Source organism: Peromyscus leucopus, chromosome 15 (assembly GCF_004664715.2).
Source record: "Peromyscus leucopus breed LL Stock chromosome 15, UCI_PerLeu_2.1, whole genome shotgun sequence".
In the NCBI taxonomy this organism is placed as follows: Eukaryota; Metazoa; Chordata; class Mammalia; order Rodentia; family Cricetidae; genus Peromyscus; species Peromyscus leucopus.
In genome coordinates this window covers 27,593,844-27,609,690 of record NC_051076.1, presented here as the reverse complement: position 1 = coordinate 27,609,690, position 15,847 = coordinate 27,593,844, and the positions used below count along the sequence as shown (strand labels likewise).

The 15,847-nt window shown below is 45.4% G+C and overlaps 1 protein-coding gene across 1 annotated transcript in view; it reads left to right on the top strand.

The window, feature by feature from the left end:
• F11r (F11 receptor) overlaps nucleotides 1-9,336 on the top strand; it is a 29,959-nt gene extending 20,623 nt beyond the window's left edge. The window contains exons 2-10 of the mRNA XM_028860087.2: nucleotides 5,161-5,229; nucleotides 5,335-5,442; nucleotides 5,648-5,794; nucleotides 6,067-6,269; nucleotides 6,426-6,528; nucleotides 6,665-6,772; nucleotides 7,150-7,162; nucleotides 7,424-7,475; nucleotides 7,595-9,336. Of these exons, the coding sequence (XP_028715920.1) occupies nucleotides 5,161-5,229; nucleotides 5,335-5,442; nucleotides 5,648-5,794; nucleotides 6,067-6,269; nucleotides 6,426-6,528; nucleotides 6,665-6,772; nucleotides 7,150-7,162; nucleotides 7,424-7,475; nucleotides 7,595-7,630 (839 nt within the window). The 3' untranslated portion in view covers nucleotides 7,631-9,336. The remainder of the gene's footprint in view (nucleotides 1-5,160; nucleotides 5,230-5,334; nucleotides 5,443-5,647; nucleotides 5,795-6,066; nucleotides 6,270-6,425; nucleotides 6,529-6,664; nucleotides 6,773-7,149; nucleotides 7,163-7,423; nucleotides 7,476-7,594) is intronic.
• Nucleotides 9,337-15,847: the final 6,511 nt, after the last annotated feature.

Here is a 15,847-nt window from a genome sequence, read left to right as displayed (position 1 = left end):
CCTGGCTATTCTGGAACTTGCTCTGTAAACCAGGCTGGCTTTGAACTCAGAGATCCACCTGCCTTTGCGTCCCAAGTGCTGGGACAAAAGGTGTGTACCACACTAGGCCTGGCTTTAAATATGGATTTTTTTTTTTTTTAAGTAAAACTTCAGAATGGAATTTCCTTGTTTTGATTTATCATGTGCGTTAGTAAGAGTATGTAGGAGGATCAGAGGTTACGTTAAAAAAGAAAAAGAGAGGGGCGGGGGGAGTTATGATGAGGCCAGGGAGAAAATAGAGGCGAGATTGGGCAGGCAAATGATTCATCCTGTTGTAGATGGGTGTCCACGAGGGACAGTCCCTAATTCTGCTGTTCTATCCATGAAAGTGATAGAGAAGGGGAAACCTTCCCAAAGCAGTTACAGTCACTAGGGAGATGATTTGGTGGGCTGGGGTATAAGCCTTCCTCATGTAGTACTTACTGCTTAATTAAATGTCCTGTTGAAGACATGTCAATGCCAGAAGGAGGTGTGAACAGGAAAGCTTGTGGGTGGATGGTGTGATAAGATGGTGTTTGTTTGGGTCCTCTGGGTCACGTGCTGTCACTTTGGAGTTTGTTATTGTTTGTTTTGAGACTGTTTCACTGTGTAGCTCTGATTGGCTGAGAACTCACAAAGGTCCACCTGCCTCTGCCTCCCAGGACTGGGATTAAGGAGGTGTGCCACCACCATGCTGGGCGAAGCACTTTATTTGTGTTGTCCTCTTTAACCCTCTTATCTTGACATAGAAACAGTTGTTGTCCCCATTTTACAGACTGCCAGAACTTTCTAAATGGCTACAGTGGCCTGCCTGGGTCACAAAGTCAAGTAGGAAACAGAGCTGGGATTTGCACATAGGTGGTCTGGTTCCAGAGGCATGCGAAGGATGAGAAGGGGAACACGGGCCGCGTTGGTTGTGGTGTCTTTGGTGGATGAATAGGAAGAGCATGGTGCTGAGGCTGGGTTTGAATCATGCGGGACATAGGCAGGCACAGTAGACATTAATTAATTAATTAGTTTTTTAAATTAATTAATTAATTTATTATGTATGCAGAAGTGGGTGCCAGATCTCATTACAGATGGTTGTGAGCCACCGTGGTTGCTGGGACTTGAACTCAGGACCTCTGGAAGAGCAGTCAGTGCTCTTAACTTTTGAGCCATCTCTCCAGCCCATGTGAAACTTCCAGGTTTTTTTTTTTTTTTTTTTTTTTTTTTTTTTTTTCGAGACAGGGTTTCTCTGTGTAGCTTTGCGCCTTTCCTGGAACTCACTTGGTAGCCCAGGCTGGCCTTGAACTCACAGAGATCCGCCTGGCTTTGCCTCCTGAGTGCTGGGATTAAAGGCATACGCCACCACCGCCCAGCACAGTTTTTATTTTTAAATTAAAAATATTTCGTTTCTTTTGTGTGTGTGTGTGTGTGTGTGTGTGTGTGTGTGTGTGTGTGTGTACGTACGTACGTAAGTCATGGTGCATTGGAGTTGGTCCTCTGCTTTTACCATGTGGGACCTGGGGATTGAACTCAGTCATCAGGCTTGGTAACAAGTGAGTTGACTCCCTTGAGCCATCTTAGCTGCCCACAGTAGACTTTTGAGTCTCGGTGCAGGTGGGTCATAGCCAACAGGCATTTGCAGTGGAGGGAGTTGGGTAGACCCTGAGATGCAGGTTCCTGTATTTCACGGGTGAGAACACGAAGCAGGTTGTGTCCGTCATGATTATCAAGAGGGGAGTGTGCCGGTAGTGTGCCGGGGTTTTTGTGTATATATGTGATAGAACCCGAGTGTCTTTTTGATCTCACAGTTTCAAAGGACTCACAACACAGGGATAGATAGGGGCTGGGGAGATGGCCCAGCAGGTAAGCCTGACCTGAGTTCAATGGCCAGAACCCACGTAAAAACCAGATTCGGCCAGCTAGCCTGGAAAACAGCACGGTGGTGGCAGAGACGAGAGACGTTGTCTGCAAGGTGGAAGGAGAGAAATGATTTCCAAAAAATTGTTTACTGACCTCCACGTTCCTGCCCCGGCATGTACACACACACTCCTAATTAATCAATTAGTTTATTAATTAAAAACTGTTCAACATAGAAAATGGTGAAGAATAACTAACATTCGTACATTGTAGTGTGTGTGTGTGTTGTGTGTGTGTGCGTGTGTGTTTGTGTGTGTGTGTGTGTGTGTGTGTGTGTGAATTTCAGAGCCTGCTTTTCAGTAGTTTAATTAGATGTTTGCTCATAATTTGGGTGGTGTCGTAGGTTGGGTTCTTGCGAAGCTGACTCCGAGATGCCAGTTATCATACAAGACACTTTATTAGGGAGTGTTTTTGGGATTCACACCTGTGGAAAGGAGGGGATGGATACAGGATTGGGCAGGAGGAGGGGCTGAGGTGTACTGACATGTCCGCCTAGTACACAGGGAGCGTAGGAGAGTTGGGAAGTAGAGTGGGGGGCTTTACATCCCCCCCTCTTGTCATTATCAAATGATGGTTTCTGCTGCTCCTAGCCCCGGTGGAGAGGCGGTCCTGGGGCAAGGCGGTGCTCTGTAGCTGTGAGCCTGTGGGCTGGCCGCTGGGGCAGTAAGCTCTTCATTCCTCTTGATATCTGGTTCAAGCATCACAGAAGGCAAATTGCAGAACTTCAGAGCCTTTGTAGAACAAGGTTCCCAGCATTCAGGCAAGGATGACTTGTGAGCTACCAGACTCTGGCCTGGAACTCACCATGTAGACCAGGCTGGCCTGGAACTCACCATGTAGGCCTGGAACGCACCATGTAGACCAGGCTGGCCTGGAACTCACCATGTAGGCCTGGAACTCACCGTGTAGACCAGGCTGGCCTGGAACTCACCATGTAGACTAGGCTTGCATTGGTTTTCTTGCCTTTGCCTCCCAAATGATAGGATTACAGACACATGAGAATTTTTAAAGTTTATTATTTGTGTGTGTGCACGTGTGGAGGTCAGAGGACAACTTTGTGGAGTTGGTTCTCTCCCTCCACCTTGATGTAGGCTCTAGGGACCAAACTCTGGTGGTTATGCTTGCATCATCTAATGGGAAGAGCCTTTAACCACTGAGCTCTTAATCATATCCCCAGGAAGATTCCAGTTTAATGAGGGCTAGTTGATTTAATTTCCAGATCTGTTGTTACACTTGAGTATGAATTCAGTATTAAAACTATAACGAGCTGGGTGGTGGTGACACACGCCTTTACACTTAGGAGGCAGAGGCAGGCGTATCCCTGTGAGTTCAAGGCCAGCCTGGTCTACACAGTGAGTTCCAGGACAGCCAAAGCTGTTACACAGAGAAAGCCTGTCTCAAAAACAAAAAACAAAACGAAACAACAAAAAAAAAAAACCAAAAAAACAACCAATCAACAACTCTATAATGAAAAATATGCAAAGTGATAGTATTAGAAATCACTTATAGATCAGTGAGTCTTGACTTTTTAAGAGTAGCATCTGAGGCACTGGAGAGATGGCCTGGAGGCTTGAGCACTTGCTGGTCTTGCAGAGGACCTGTGTTCAATTTCCAGCACCTACTTGGCAGCTCACAACTGTTTGTAACTCTACTTCTAGGAGATCTGGTACCTTCTTCTGACCCCCTGGCATAGTACATATAGATGCATGCAGGCAAATCATTCATATATCTGAGATGTCATTTATTAGGGAGTGCTCTTGAGATCTACACTGAAAAGGAGGAGAAGGGTACAACATCTGGCAGAGGGAGAGTTGCCTACTGTACAGGGAGATTTGAAACAGGAATGGTCCTTCAGAGACTCCCCAGATCCGGAGTTGAGAAGATGCATCACACACCTATAATCCCAGTGCTAGGGAAGTAAGGACAGGATGATCAAGGAGTTCGAGGCTGCTCTGGTGTACAGTGGGATTCTTTCTGAAAAACAAAACAACAAAACCCAACAAAAAATAGTGTCTGAACTAATTGTGTCTGATTGAAATCAGTGCATGTAAAGATACTCTGTAGGCCTGGCTGGGGGTGTGGCTCCGTAGTAAAGCGCATGCCTGTGATGTACAGGGCATTGATCCCCAGCCCTGCAGAAACAAACAAGGTACTCTTTAAACAGTGATGTCAGAGAGTGTGGAGAGAAACAGGCCTTTGGAGACCATATTGTTCAAACTCTTACATTTCAGATAGGGAATGAGACCTCAAAGGCCAAGATATCTGAGAGGCCAAGTTCTGTGGGTAGGTAAATAAAGAAGCGTATTGGAATGCAGTAGACATGCTTGTACTGTGCATTCTGCATTTATCTAAGGCCTCTGACTTAGAGCTGTAAATAAACACATTCTTTGTAAATTTGAACTTTGAAAACACAAAGGAGGGTGTGTGTGTCTGTGCCTGTCTATGTGTGTGTGTGTCCCACCGAGTCCTCTGTCACTCGTTTGGGGTCTTTACTGTGAGCTCTGATGATTCCCCCACTCCCATGTTACTTAATTAGCCTCCTGGCTCCTCATGTCTCCACCCCCAGCCCACACTAGCTTTTCTTTCTCCATTTGGCAAGTATGTGATTCTAATGCGGGGATCTGAGCTCCCTTCTGGTCCTCCCTTGCCGCGTCTCAGCCAGCGATGCGATTTTGTGCACCTGTCTTCACTTGTAGTCTCAGTTTCTCGTGTGAAATTTGGGTGATAACTCTTGTCCGGCTGATACGTCACACTTGTTTCGAGGATCAAACAGTGTAACATCTCCGAGAACACTTTTAAAAACAGCTCATGCTCTACACATGTCAAGTCGTGGTTTTATCCTCATCACCCATCCTTGCTTCCCCTGGCTGCCTTGCCTCCAGCTTGCTGGCTAGCTGGCTTCCTTCCAGGATTGATTGGACAAGTGGCTGCAGTGTTTTGTGGAGTTTCCTCTGAACCATGAAATGTCATTTCTGTCAGCTCCCTTTTGGACCAGTAGGAATGTAATTCGAGTACTGGGAGCCATAGAGGAAGCCACCACTAAAAATAAAAGAAGTATTTCCATTTTAGAAGTAGTACTGGCCTGCCTGCCGTTGTAACAACACGTTTAACGTCTTTAGGATACCAGCCAGCTTGAAGCTCCTTCACCTTGAGCTCTCAGCCTCATCTCCTAGCTTTGTTCTTCCTACCCTGTGGCCAACTCTGCCCCCTGATGGGGTCCCTCTCTTCTCTTCTCAGGCTCTCTGGTACAAGGCAAGGGTTCAGTGTACACCTCTCAACCCGACGTCCAAGTTGCTGAGGATAACTGTGAGTGGGGCGGAGCTGTGGAGGGTGGCAGGGTGGGGGTTGGGAGGACATGGCTTGTGGTTGGGGGCTCCCCCTTTCTCTCTCTCATCTCTGCCCTCTCTGCAGCCGTCAAGTTGTCCTGCACCTACTCGGGCTTCTCCTCTCCCCGAGTGGAGTGGAAGTTCGTCCAAGGGGGCACTACCACGCTTGTTTGCTATAACAGCCAGATCACAGGTAAATTAATTGTCCCAGTGGCTAAGATTGCGGAGCCGTTGGCACTGCCCGGCCTGGATTCCAGAGGTGGGGGGGGGTGCGTCTGGAGCTCGAGGCTCTGAGTACTTCCCTTTGGCGGAGGATAAAGGATGCACCTTGGGTACCACCTTCACCTTCCCTTTGCTGTCCATTTTACTGTGTCTCTTCTGCTTCCATCCCCTGGTAGCTTCCTATGCAGACCGCGTTACCTTCTCATCCAATGGCATCACGTTCAGTTCGGTGACCCGGAAAGACACGGGAGAGTATACTTGTATGGTCTCTGAGGACGGCGGCCAGAACTATGGGGAGGTCAGCGTCCGCCTCACTGTGCTTGGTAGGTGCCATATAACCTCATGTCGGCTTAAAACCAGTTGCTTCCCTAAACCCGGTAGCAAACTGCTAAGCTTTAGGCCTCGTTTGCGGATGGTGGGGATATAGAGGGGGTGAGTGCGTCTGTGTTCCCCTCCTCCCCGTGGGAACTAAGGGCATGCAGGTGGCACCTCCAGCTGATTGATTGGTTGAGAGTGTCATCCTAATTTGTTACCTGCACTCATCGTAACCCTCCTGCCTTTGTGTTCAGCGCCTTTTTCTTTCCTCCCTTCCCAGTGCCTCCATCCAAGCCGACGGTCAATATCCCCTCCTCTCTCACCATTGGGAACAGGGCAGTGCTGACCTGCTCCGAACAAGACGGTTCCCCGCCTTCTGAGTATTCCTGGTTCAGGGATGGGATAGATATGCTTACAGATGCCAAGAAAACCCGTGCCTTCATCAATTCTTCCTACACCGTTGATCCAAAGACAGGGGACCTGGTATGAAAGGGGGGAGGTGAACGGCAGGGGGCCCGTCGTGGAACCCCCGAGAGGGGGAAGGAGGAAACATCGGGGCTAACAGGGTCTGAGGACTAACAACGGGTTAGGTGCTTGACTTATTCAAGCAGGAAGCCCCGTTCATCCTCTTCCCTCTAGGTCTTTGATCCCGTGACAGCCTTCGATAGTGGTGAATACTACTGCCAAGCTCAGAATGGGTTTGGGACGGCCATGAGGTCAGAGGCTGTACACATGGATGCTGGTGAGTAAGAGTGTGGCTACGGCCTGGGAGTGGAGCTGGGGTGTGATCAGAGGCTGATTTTCATGTGGTTATCGACAGTATTGTCAGCACCACAGCTGTGTATCAAGGCGCCTGGCGTCTCATTTGTGTCTTACAGTGGAGCTGAATGTGGGGGGCATCGTGGCCGCTGTCCTGGTAACATTGATTCTCCTTGGAGTCTTGATTTTTGGCATCTGGTTTGCTTATAGCAGAGGATACTTTGAAAGTAAGTATTTGCCACCACCACCCCTTCCCCCAGAAGCTTGTTTGTTTGTGATGGCCCAGGCTGGCCTGAAACTTTGCCCTCCCACTCATAGTGATCCTCCTGCCTCAGTCTTCTAAGTGCTGAGCACAGTAGCAAGTGCTACTGTACCCAGCTAGAAGGTCTTTGTCCTTGCATGGTTTGTGGGTGCCATCTGAATATGGACCCTGATAACCCTGCTCCATGTGCTGGTACCATTTTCCAGTTATCCAAGAGCATGGATAACATGATCTATCTAGCTCATATCAAAAACCACATGCTACTTCCCCCTAATTCCCGTGCCATACTGCATTCTATTCTGATAGTAATCATGGGGTTGGTCTCTCTTTTTTCTTTTTCAGGAACAAAGAAAGGGTGAGCAATGGCGCTGTCCCAGGGTTCTCTCATGAAAGCATGGATGTGTGTGGTTTGGAGCTGAGCCATGGAAGTGGGGAAGGGGGAGTAATGTGGAAGCAGTGGTTTTGGAGGGTATGACACCTGGACTTCTGTTCCTGTCTCCTGCCAATACCTTGCACTCAGTTTTTTTGCAAAGTTTTACATTCTGGCCCCGGATATTGGCAAGGATCCATTATTTGCTGGGGCCTGAGTGTCTCCCCATTTCTGGTTTTCCCTCAGGACTGCACCAGGTAAAAAGGTGATTTACAGCCAGCCGAGTGCTCGAAGTGAGGTGAGTGTGCCTGCCCAGAGGAGGAGAGGCTTTCCCCATCAAGTAGAAGTTTCTAGACTGTTTGTGTGTTGATGAGCAAAATGAGACTGGAATCGACTGGATTTTTTTTTTTCCTCTAGGGGGAATTCAAACAGACCTCATCATTCCTGGTGTGACCTGCTGCAGCTCATCTGTTCTCTTGCCTTACTCAGGTGCTACAGGTTCCAGCCCCCCTGCTGGCTGTAGCTGCACAGGATGCCTTCAATGTCTTCTAGGTCCCACAGGACCCCTTGCTTTTATTTTAGCTAGGATATGATTTCAATAACATCAGCTATTTCTCCCTCCCCTTTCCTGCCCTCCACCACTGGGTGGCCTGAGACTAGTTACAAAGTTTCATTTCCCATTTTTACGGGATCGGACAAGAGTCCTAGACTAGACAGCCAAGATGACTGGACTGACAGGAACCTGAAACCAGTACTTGGCTGTAATGGCCTTTGAATAAGGACTTAAAGCCTAATTCACTAGCTTTCTCCTTTCCTGATGAGGATGGGTGCCAGCTGCTCTAGAGTAGGGGGGACTGGAGAGAGGAGGGGCTGAAATGTTTGGTGGTGACCTCAGCTCTTTGGTCTCTGGAGCCTTCTATCCCCACAAAATGTGCCACTGGGATTCTCCTGGATACAAGCAAACTGACACCATGTCTGTACGAGGAGGGAGAGCTTAGTAATCTCCCAAGAGACTTGGAGTAAGAAAGATTTAAACTACTGATCTAAAGAAAAGGCTGGGACTAGTAGCTGTCAGTCACTCTTCCCTTGGCTGGAACAACTGCACAGACCCTTGTAAAATGTGTGTGGGCTGTGGAGATGGCATACATTATAGTCTTGGCTCTTTGGTGGGCTGGGCTCTGTGTGTGTGTGTGTCTGTGTGTGTGTGTGTGTGTGTGTGTGTGTGTGTGTGTGTGAGAGAGAGAGAGAGAGAGAGAGAGAGAGAGAGAGAGAGAGATGTACTGAATGGTTCTTATACGGAAGGGCTTCCTAGCTTTTTGGCAAGGTTGTGTTTCTGTTTGTTTATATTAGACAGATGTTGCTGGAAATAAAAATTTGGTTTGTCAAACTTGTTTTTGTTGGAAGTAGGGGAATGAGATCTTTAAGGGACTCTGGGCTCCTTTGTATAAACAGGAAAATACCTGAAAGTTCTGCTTCCCAGTAACCTGTGGCTGGCCCCAGGACTATTTTCTTAGCTCAAGGCAACACTTCAGGACATCAGAACGGAGTCCCGTGGCCGCCTACTGCTGGGGTGAAGCTGGGGCTGTGCTGGGAGGAAGTGGGTGGGTTCTGCTTGGCCATTTGGTCAAGTGGAGGAAGAGAGTGCCCATCCACTGTCCTGTCCGGTGTGCATAATGGACACCCCTAAGGCTTCTAAGGGGGAGTTCTCTGATCATTTGAAGAACCACTGTAATGTTTGAGACAGCAAGGATTAGCAAGAAAGGTCTGGTGGTCATTGCTTTCTTCCCTTTGAGCCTTTGAAAACTTAAGCACTCACTAAGGGTCTTTCACCAATAAAGAGTTTTCCAGAGGAAATAAGATCCAATTGAACAATAAAAGAAAGATTTGAAATAGTTCAGTAAACATAAGACGTTTTCAAGTATGTTTCAGTTTGTTGTCATGGTTGGGGATAGGATGGGGGGAGGGTAAGGGTAGATTCATTGCCCCTTCACCCTGTGAGATAGATAACTTCCCCAGGGGCTTTTGATGAGTATGAATCAAGTTGAACAGTTTTGGAGTTCACCTCTCCAGGTTACAGCATCCCTTGGAAATTCCATCTCTACTTTCATTTTACAATGTCAAAACTAATCTTTGTAATAAATGTTTACTTTTCACATTGATTTTGTTTAAATCCTGAAGTTCAGCACTAAGAGAATTGGGACTCCTGGACTGGAGATAAAGCCAAGTTAGTAAATGCTTGTCTAGCATGCCTGAAGCCCTGGGCTAGATCCCCAACACTGAATAAAATCAGGTGGGGTTGTGCACACTTGTGATCCTAGCCTTTGAGAGGCAGAAGTTCAAGGTCATCCTCAGCTAAACAGCAAGTTTGAGGCCAGACTGGGCTACTTGAGACCTTTTTTCAAAACAAAGAAAAAAAACCTAAAAATGAAAGACAGATGCAATTAAGAAAAATAATAATAATTGTGACCCCCAAAAGTGACTTGAATATCTAAAATTTTCCTGGTAGTCTTGTTATTTGAAGTTAGGGGTGTATGTTGTCTCTTGGAAACATTAGTTTTTAGTTTTTAATTATGTATATATATGTGTGGGTATATGCAGGTGCCAAGGAGGCCAAATGAGGGCATTGGATTCCCCTTGACCTTGAGTTAGAGGAAGCGTGAGTGCTGGGAACTAGACTGAGGTCCTGTAGGAGCAGGAAGTGCCCTTAGCTACTGAGCCATCTCTAATAGCTACATTTTTTTTTTTTTTTTTTTTTTTGGTTTTTCGAGACAGGGTTTCTCTGTGTAGCTTTGCGCCTTTCCTGGAGCTCACTTGGTAGCCCAGGCTGGCTTCGAACTCACAGAGATCCGCCTGGCTCTGCCTCCCGAGTGCTGGGATTAAAGGCGTGCGCCACCAACGCCCGGCTTCTAATAGCTACATTTTTAAAAGATACATTTTAATTTAGCCTTTTTTCAGTCTTGTGCTTGAATGGGAATGATCTAGAGATTGCTGCTATATTAAAGATTTGAGAATGGGAGATGGGCCAATCCCATGGATATTTTTTCCATGAGATAGGTACTTAACTCTGATCTGGTACAAAACAATAGAATGTTAAGGATACATTTCTCTCTCCCCCCCGCCCCCCACCCTCCCCACCTTTTTTGGTCAAGGAATGGTTTGCCATGCACAACATTGTGTTCTGATTGTCCCAGTCACTTTAAGGGATTGGACATTATCTAAGGGTAGTTCAGGAGTAGAGTCCTTGTGTACGTAGTCCTTGTGTGAGGCTGGATTTCAGCTTCTACAGAGAGAAAGGAAGGATGAATGTGTTTCATAACCATGCTGCACTTTAGACACCTCAAACTTTGACCAACATGGCTGTGTCTGTTTTGACAGGATCTGTAGATTAAGTCCCATGGTTGAAAAAGTGGAAGAAAACGGAGTTTGTTGTGAATGGGTGACAGTTTAACAAAATGATTAAAAGAGGAAAAAGCACAATTTTTTTAGAGGGTAGATTATTGAATCTACTTTATACATTTATGTATTATGTATACAGTGTTCTGCCTGCATGCCAGAAGAGGGAACTGGATCTCATTACACACACACATACACATACAAGATCTCCCTGTATTTCTTGTAAACTAATCTGGCCTCGAACTTGCAGCATTCCCTCACCTCTTAACTCCCGAGTGCTGGGACTAAAGGCATCCACCACCGTGCCTAGTGGAACCTTTTTTCAAACATGAATTACAAGGTGTTATTACTAACCCCATTTAACAGGCACAGAAAAGCCAAGGAACTTGCCCAAGTTCACACTCCTTTGTTATCTCCAACCCTGAGTGGAAACATGAATAGCTAGAAGAAGAATTTTGGTAAAGATCAAAAACACCCATTGTTCCTTCCCCTAGGAATTAATGTAAATGGTCCTGTAAGTCAGGAGACTAGGAGAGACTTTGGAAAATAAAGGGCTGGGCATATAGCCCAGCTGGAAGAGCACTTGTCTGACAAGCTCAAGATCCTAGGTTCAATCCCTAGTACCTTAAGAACAAAGAGCAGCCAGTTGTGGCCCATCCCTGTACAGAGGCAGGAGGATTAGGAATTCAAGGTCGTTTTCAGCTGCAGTGAGTTTGAGATCAACCTAGGCTACACGAGACCATGTCTAAAATAACAATAATAAAAGTAAAGCCTGCCTAAGAAATAAAGGTTGACATAATGGTCTACTCACCCTATGAGTGTTTTTCTCCACAGTGGTCCTGAGTTTGTAATAAACATGGTATCTTTTGTATTCTGTGTCTTTTGTGAATTCATTCACTGGAAAACAGAAGCCAGAGCAAAATCCTGTATCAAGGTATCTATCTTCTGCTTTTGTGTGATGTACATGCATTGCGTGTATGCATGTATGAGTGCGTGCATGTGGAGGCCAGAGATCAGCGTCTTCCTCAGTAGCTCTCCATCTCTCTCACTGAACCTAGAGCTCACCAACTTGACTAGACTGGCTGGCCAATGAACCCCAGGAAGCCACCTACCTCTGCCCCCATGCACTGGAGTTAGAGATGTGTGCCACAGAGCCTAGCTTTTATGTGGGTGCTGGAGGATCCGAACTCAGGTCCTCATGATTATGTGACAGGCATTTTACTAAGAGCCAGCTCACCAGCCCTCTGTCTTTTTTAAAACAGACTTACTCTAGCCCAGGATGGCCTCAAACTCCCTCTGATCCTCCTCCATCAGCCTTCCAAGTGCTGAGGTTACAGGTATGAGCCATCATGTCCGGTTTATTTCCCTGTTTTGTTTCATGTCTGCCTTGGTCACTGTTCTATTGCTGTGAACAAGGAATGCCTATGAAAGAAAGCATTTAATTGGGGGCTTGCTTACAATTTCAGAGACTTAGTCCATTATCATCATGGCAGGGAGGGCAGCATGCAGGCAGGCACTGGAGCAGTAGCTAAGAGTTTACATCCTGATCTTCCTGATGTGTAGGTAGAGAGTCTGGGTCTGATAGGGGCTTTTGAAACCTCAAAGCCCACCCCCAGTGACACACTTCCTCTAACAAAGCCACACCTCCTGATCCTTTTCAAATAGTGCCACTCCCTGATGACTAAGGACTCAAATAAATTATTGTGTGTGAGGACTCATAAATTATTGTGTGTGGTGTGTATATATATATATATATATATATATATATATATATATATATATATATATATTGCATACAGTATTCTGCCTGCATCCCTGCAAGCCAGAAGAGGGCACCAGATTTCATTACAGATGGTTATAAACCATCATGTGGTGCTGGGAATCAAACTCAGGACCTCTGGAAGAACAGCCAGTGCTCTTAACCTCTGAGCCAGCTCTCCAGCCCTTGTGTGGGGCTATTCTTAGTCAATCTACCACAGTGTCATTACTTTACATGGAAACTGTGTGTGTGTGTGTGTGTGTGTGTGTGTGTGTGTGTGTGTGTGTGTGTGTATGTGAAATCTATGTTAAGCACCTGCTCTGTCACTGGGTCATACTCTTAGCCTTATAAAGCCAATTACATTGAGCACTGCATTGGTGACCTTGCTGAGTTTCTACCCATTTTAATCCTTTTTGGTTTTGAGTATAGGGTGTCTTGTAGACAGTGGTTTCTCTTTAGGTGGCTAGCAGAAACTTGTTTAATCTAGGATGTGTTGACAGATTTTTCTTTGGGCTGCTAGCTCACAAAAAAGACACAGAAACTTATTATTAATTATGAAAGCTCAGCCTATTGGTTAGGCTTGTCCCACTACCTCTTATAACTTAAATGATCCCATCTATATTAATCTATATTTTGCTTCATGGCTTATTACCTCTCTTTCATCTTGTACCCTTTGTTTCCTCTCTATGTCCTCTGGTGTCTCTATCAGGCCTAGATTCATATACTCTTTCTCTCTCTGCATGAAGGTCCTGCCTAACCTCTTCCTGCCTAGCTATTACCCATTCAGTTCTTTATTAAGCCAATAAGAAGGCACCTTGGCAAAGACACATTTTCACAGTGTACAAAAAGATATTCCACAATAAAGATGGCTGCCAGAGAGCCTCTGACCTCAAGATGCTGCTATCTGGGGCTGGAGAGATGCCTCTAAGGTTAAGAGCACTGGCTGTTCTTCCAGAGGTCCTGAGTTCAATTCCCACCAACCATATGGTGGCTCACAACCATCTGTAATGAGATCTGGTGCCCTCATCTGGCGTGCAGATATGCATGCATGCAGAACCCTGAATAAAACTTTTTTAAAAAATGCTGCTATCTGTACGATAAATGATGAACCCTCCTAGCGCTGATAACTGACAGTTGCCCTGACAACAACAGGAAGAAGTATAAAAGCAAAGCAAAGAGGGGGAGCTCCACCTACTACCCGAAGACATACAATTATGACTCCCCTTTATTAGCCCATACTCCCCCCTTTTTATTTTTGGAGGGACAGATTAAGATGGTCTCTCATGTATCCCAAGCTGGCTTTTAATTCACCGTAGCTGAAGATCTTGAATTTTTATTTTTGGTTTTTCAAGACAGGGTTTCTCTGTGTAGTTTTGGTGCCTTTCCTGGATCTCGCTCTGTAGCCCAGGCTGGCCTCAAACTCACAGAGATCCACCTGGCTCTGCCTCCCAAGTGCTGGGATTAAAGGCATGTATCACCATTGCCTGGAAAAATAAATCATTTTAAAAAATCTAACATTACCAAATCTTCCTAGTCCCTAAAGTTGAGAGCTTGACTTTTGAGTTTATCCCTTACCTCTGTTCTTGGCCAATAAAAGTCTTCTTTGGCATTCAGTCAATTGGCATTCAGTCTTATTGACTCCATGACTCTCAAGAGGAAAAAGGGACTTCAGTTTTAGGGCAAATATTGGTAACATTTTTTTTTTCTCAGCCCTTTTGGATACATTTTTGTTTTTATGAAATAAAGTGTTGTTATTCTAGATTTGAAAATATATGATCAATTAAGGTTTTAAGACTTAATTATTATCATTTTGTCCTTTGCCATATTCAATAAATGTGAGAAAAAAGTGGCGGAAGGGAGAAGAATCTGGCCAGTGGTGTCAGCAGGTGCTGAGAACTCCAGCCCTCAGCAGAAGAATGGAGTCAAATCCCAGGTGGTCCGTAGGCTGCCCTGTCATATTATGCTGTTTTTACTGCATATACCAATTATATATTCTAATGGGTTCTTGACACTTTTGTATGTGTGTAAAGTGTGTAGTGATCAGCAGCCCTGCTCTGTCTGGTCTCACTCCCATAGGTCTGTTTCCTCTTCCCAAATAGTCCCCCTTCTATTTTCCTTTCTCTCTCTCTCTCTCTCTCTCTCACACACACACACACACACACACACACACACACACACACACCACTCAGAGAGAGAGAGAGAGAGAGAGAGAGAGAGAGAGAGAGAGAGAGAGAGAGAGAGAGAGAGAGAGAAAGAGAGAAGACTTTAATCAGGGCAACTTTCAATTTCAATGTCTCCTGATGTTTTTTATAGGCTCCATGGGCAGAAGTATAAAGAGCAGGTGAGGCTGAAATGGAGTTGGTAAAAGGATAAACCCTATGGCTTCTATACTAAAGGCCAGTTCACTTACTTTTCTCTGCCAAGAACTTAGACACACACACACTCACTGTGTCTTTTTTTTTTTTTTTTTAAATTTTCCCTTGTTAAAAAAGAATCTTGCTGCCTTTAATTCCAGCACTCAGGAGGTAGAGGCATGCAGATATCTGAATTAGAAGCCAACCTGGTCTACAGAGTGAGTTCCAGGACAGCCAGGGCTACACAGAGAAACCCTGTCTTGAAAAACAAAACAACAAAAAAAGAGACTTGCTGTCTTGCCATGTAGTCCAGCTGGGATTACTGGTGTGGACCACCGCACCTGACAAGAGCTTCTCTTGTTGGATGAGCCCCATGACAAGGAAATAAAGACCCTAGGCACTTTGGGCTAAGATCCAGTATAGAAACGAGGACCATCAAGGAGGCAAGAGACACTGGTTCACCTGGCCTTAATCCACAGCCTGTTAGTCAGCAAGTATGTCTTTCCTTCCTTGCCAACAATGTGTGGAATGTACTTGGTTCCTTATCTCCAGAGGAAAAAACCCAAGTGCAGGATGTTTCCATGGTATTTGCAAGGGTCTGTATCTTACAGAGGAAAATCAAATTAAACCATGAATAGGGATTTTGCTTGTTCGTTTATTTTATTTATTTATTTATTTATTTATTTATTTATTTATTTATTTACTTACTTACTTATTTATTTATTTATGTCTCACTGTGTACTTCTGACTGCCCCGGAACTCCCTCTGTAAACCAGGCTGACTTTGAACTCACAGAGATCTGCCTGTTCCTGCCTCCTGAGTACTGGCATTAAAGGTGTGCTTCATAAGTAGAATTTTTTTTTTTTTGTTTTTGAGCCAGTATCTCTCACTTGCCTGGGACTGCTGGGATAGTAGGCCTGCACCACCACACCCAGCTAACAATTAAAAATACCATCCTTATGACTAAGAAAAACTTCCAGACCTCAGACCACTCCAATAACCTATAAAAGTACTGTTCATTTCTGTCTACAGCCTGAATCTTTTGCAATCAGTCCCATCCCCTCTTTCCCTTGATTCCTCCCTTCCAATTAGAGCTTTGTGTGAACGCTGATACTGTTTCATTTTTTATTTCTATAGTTGTTGGGATAAAGTTTCCGTATGTCT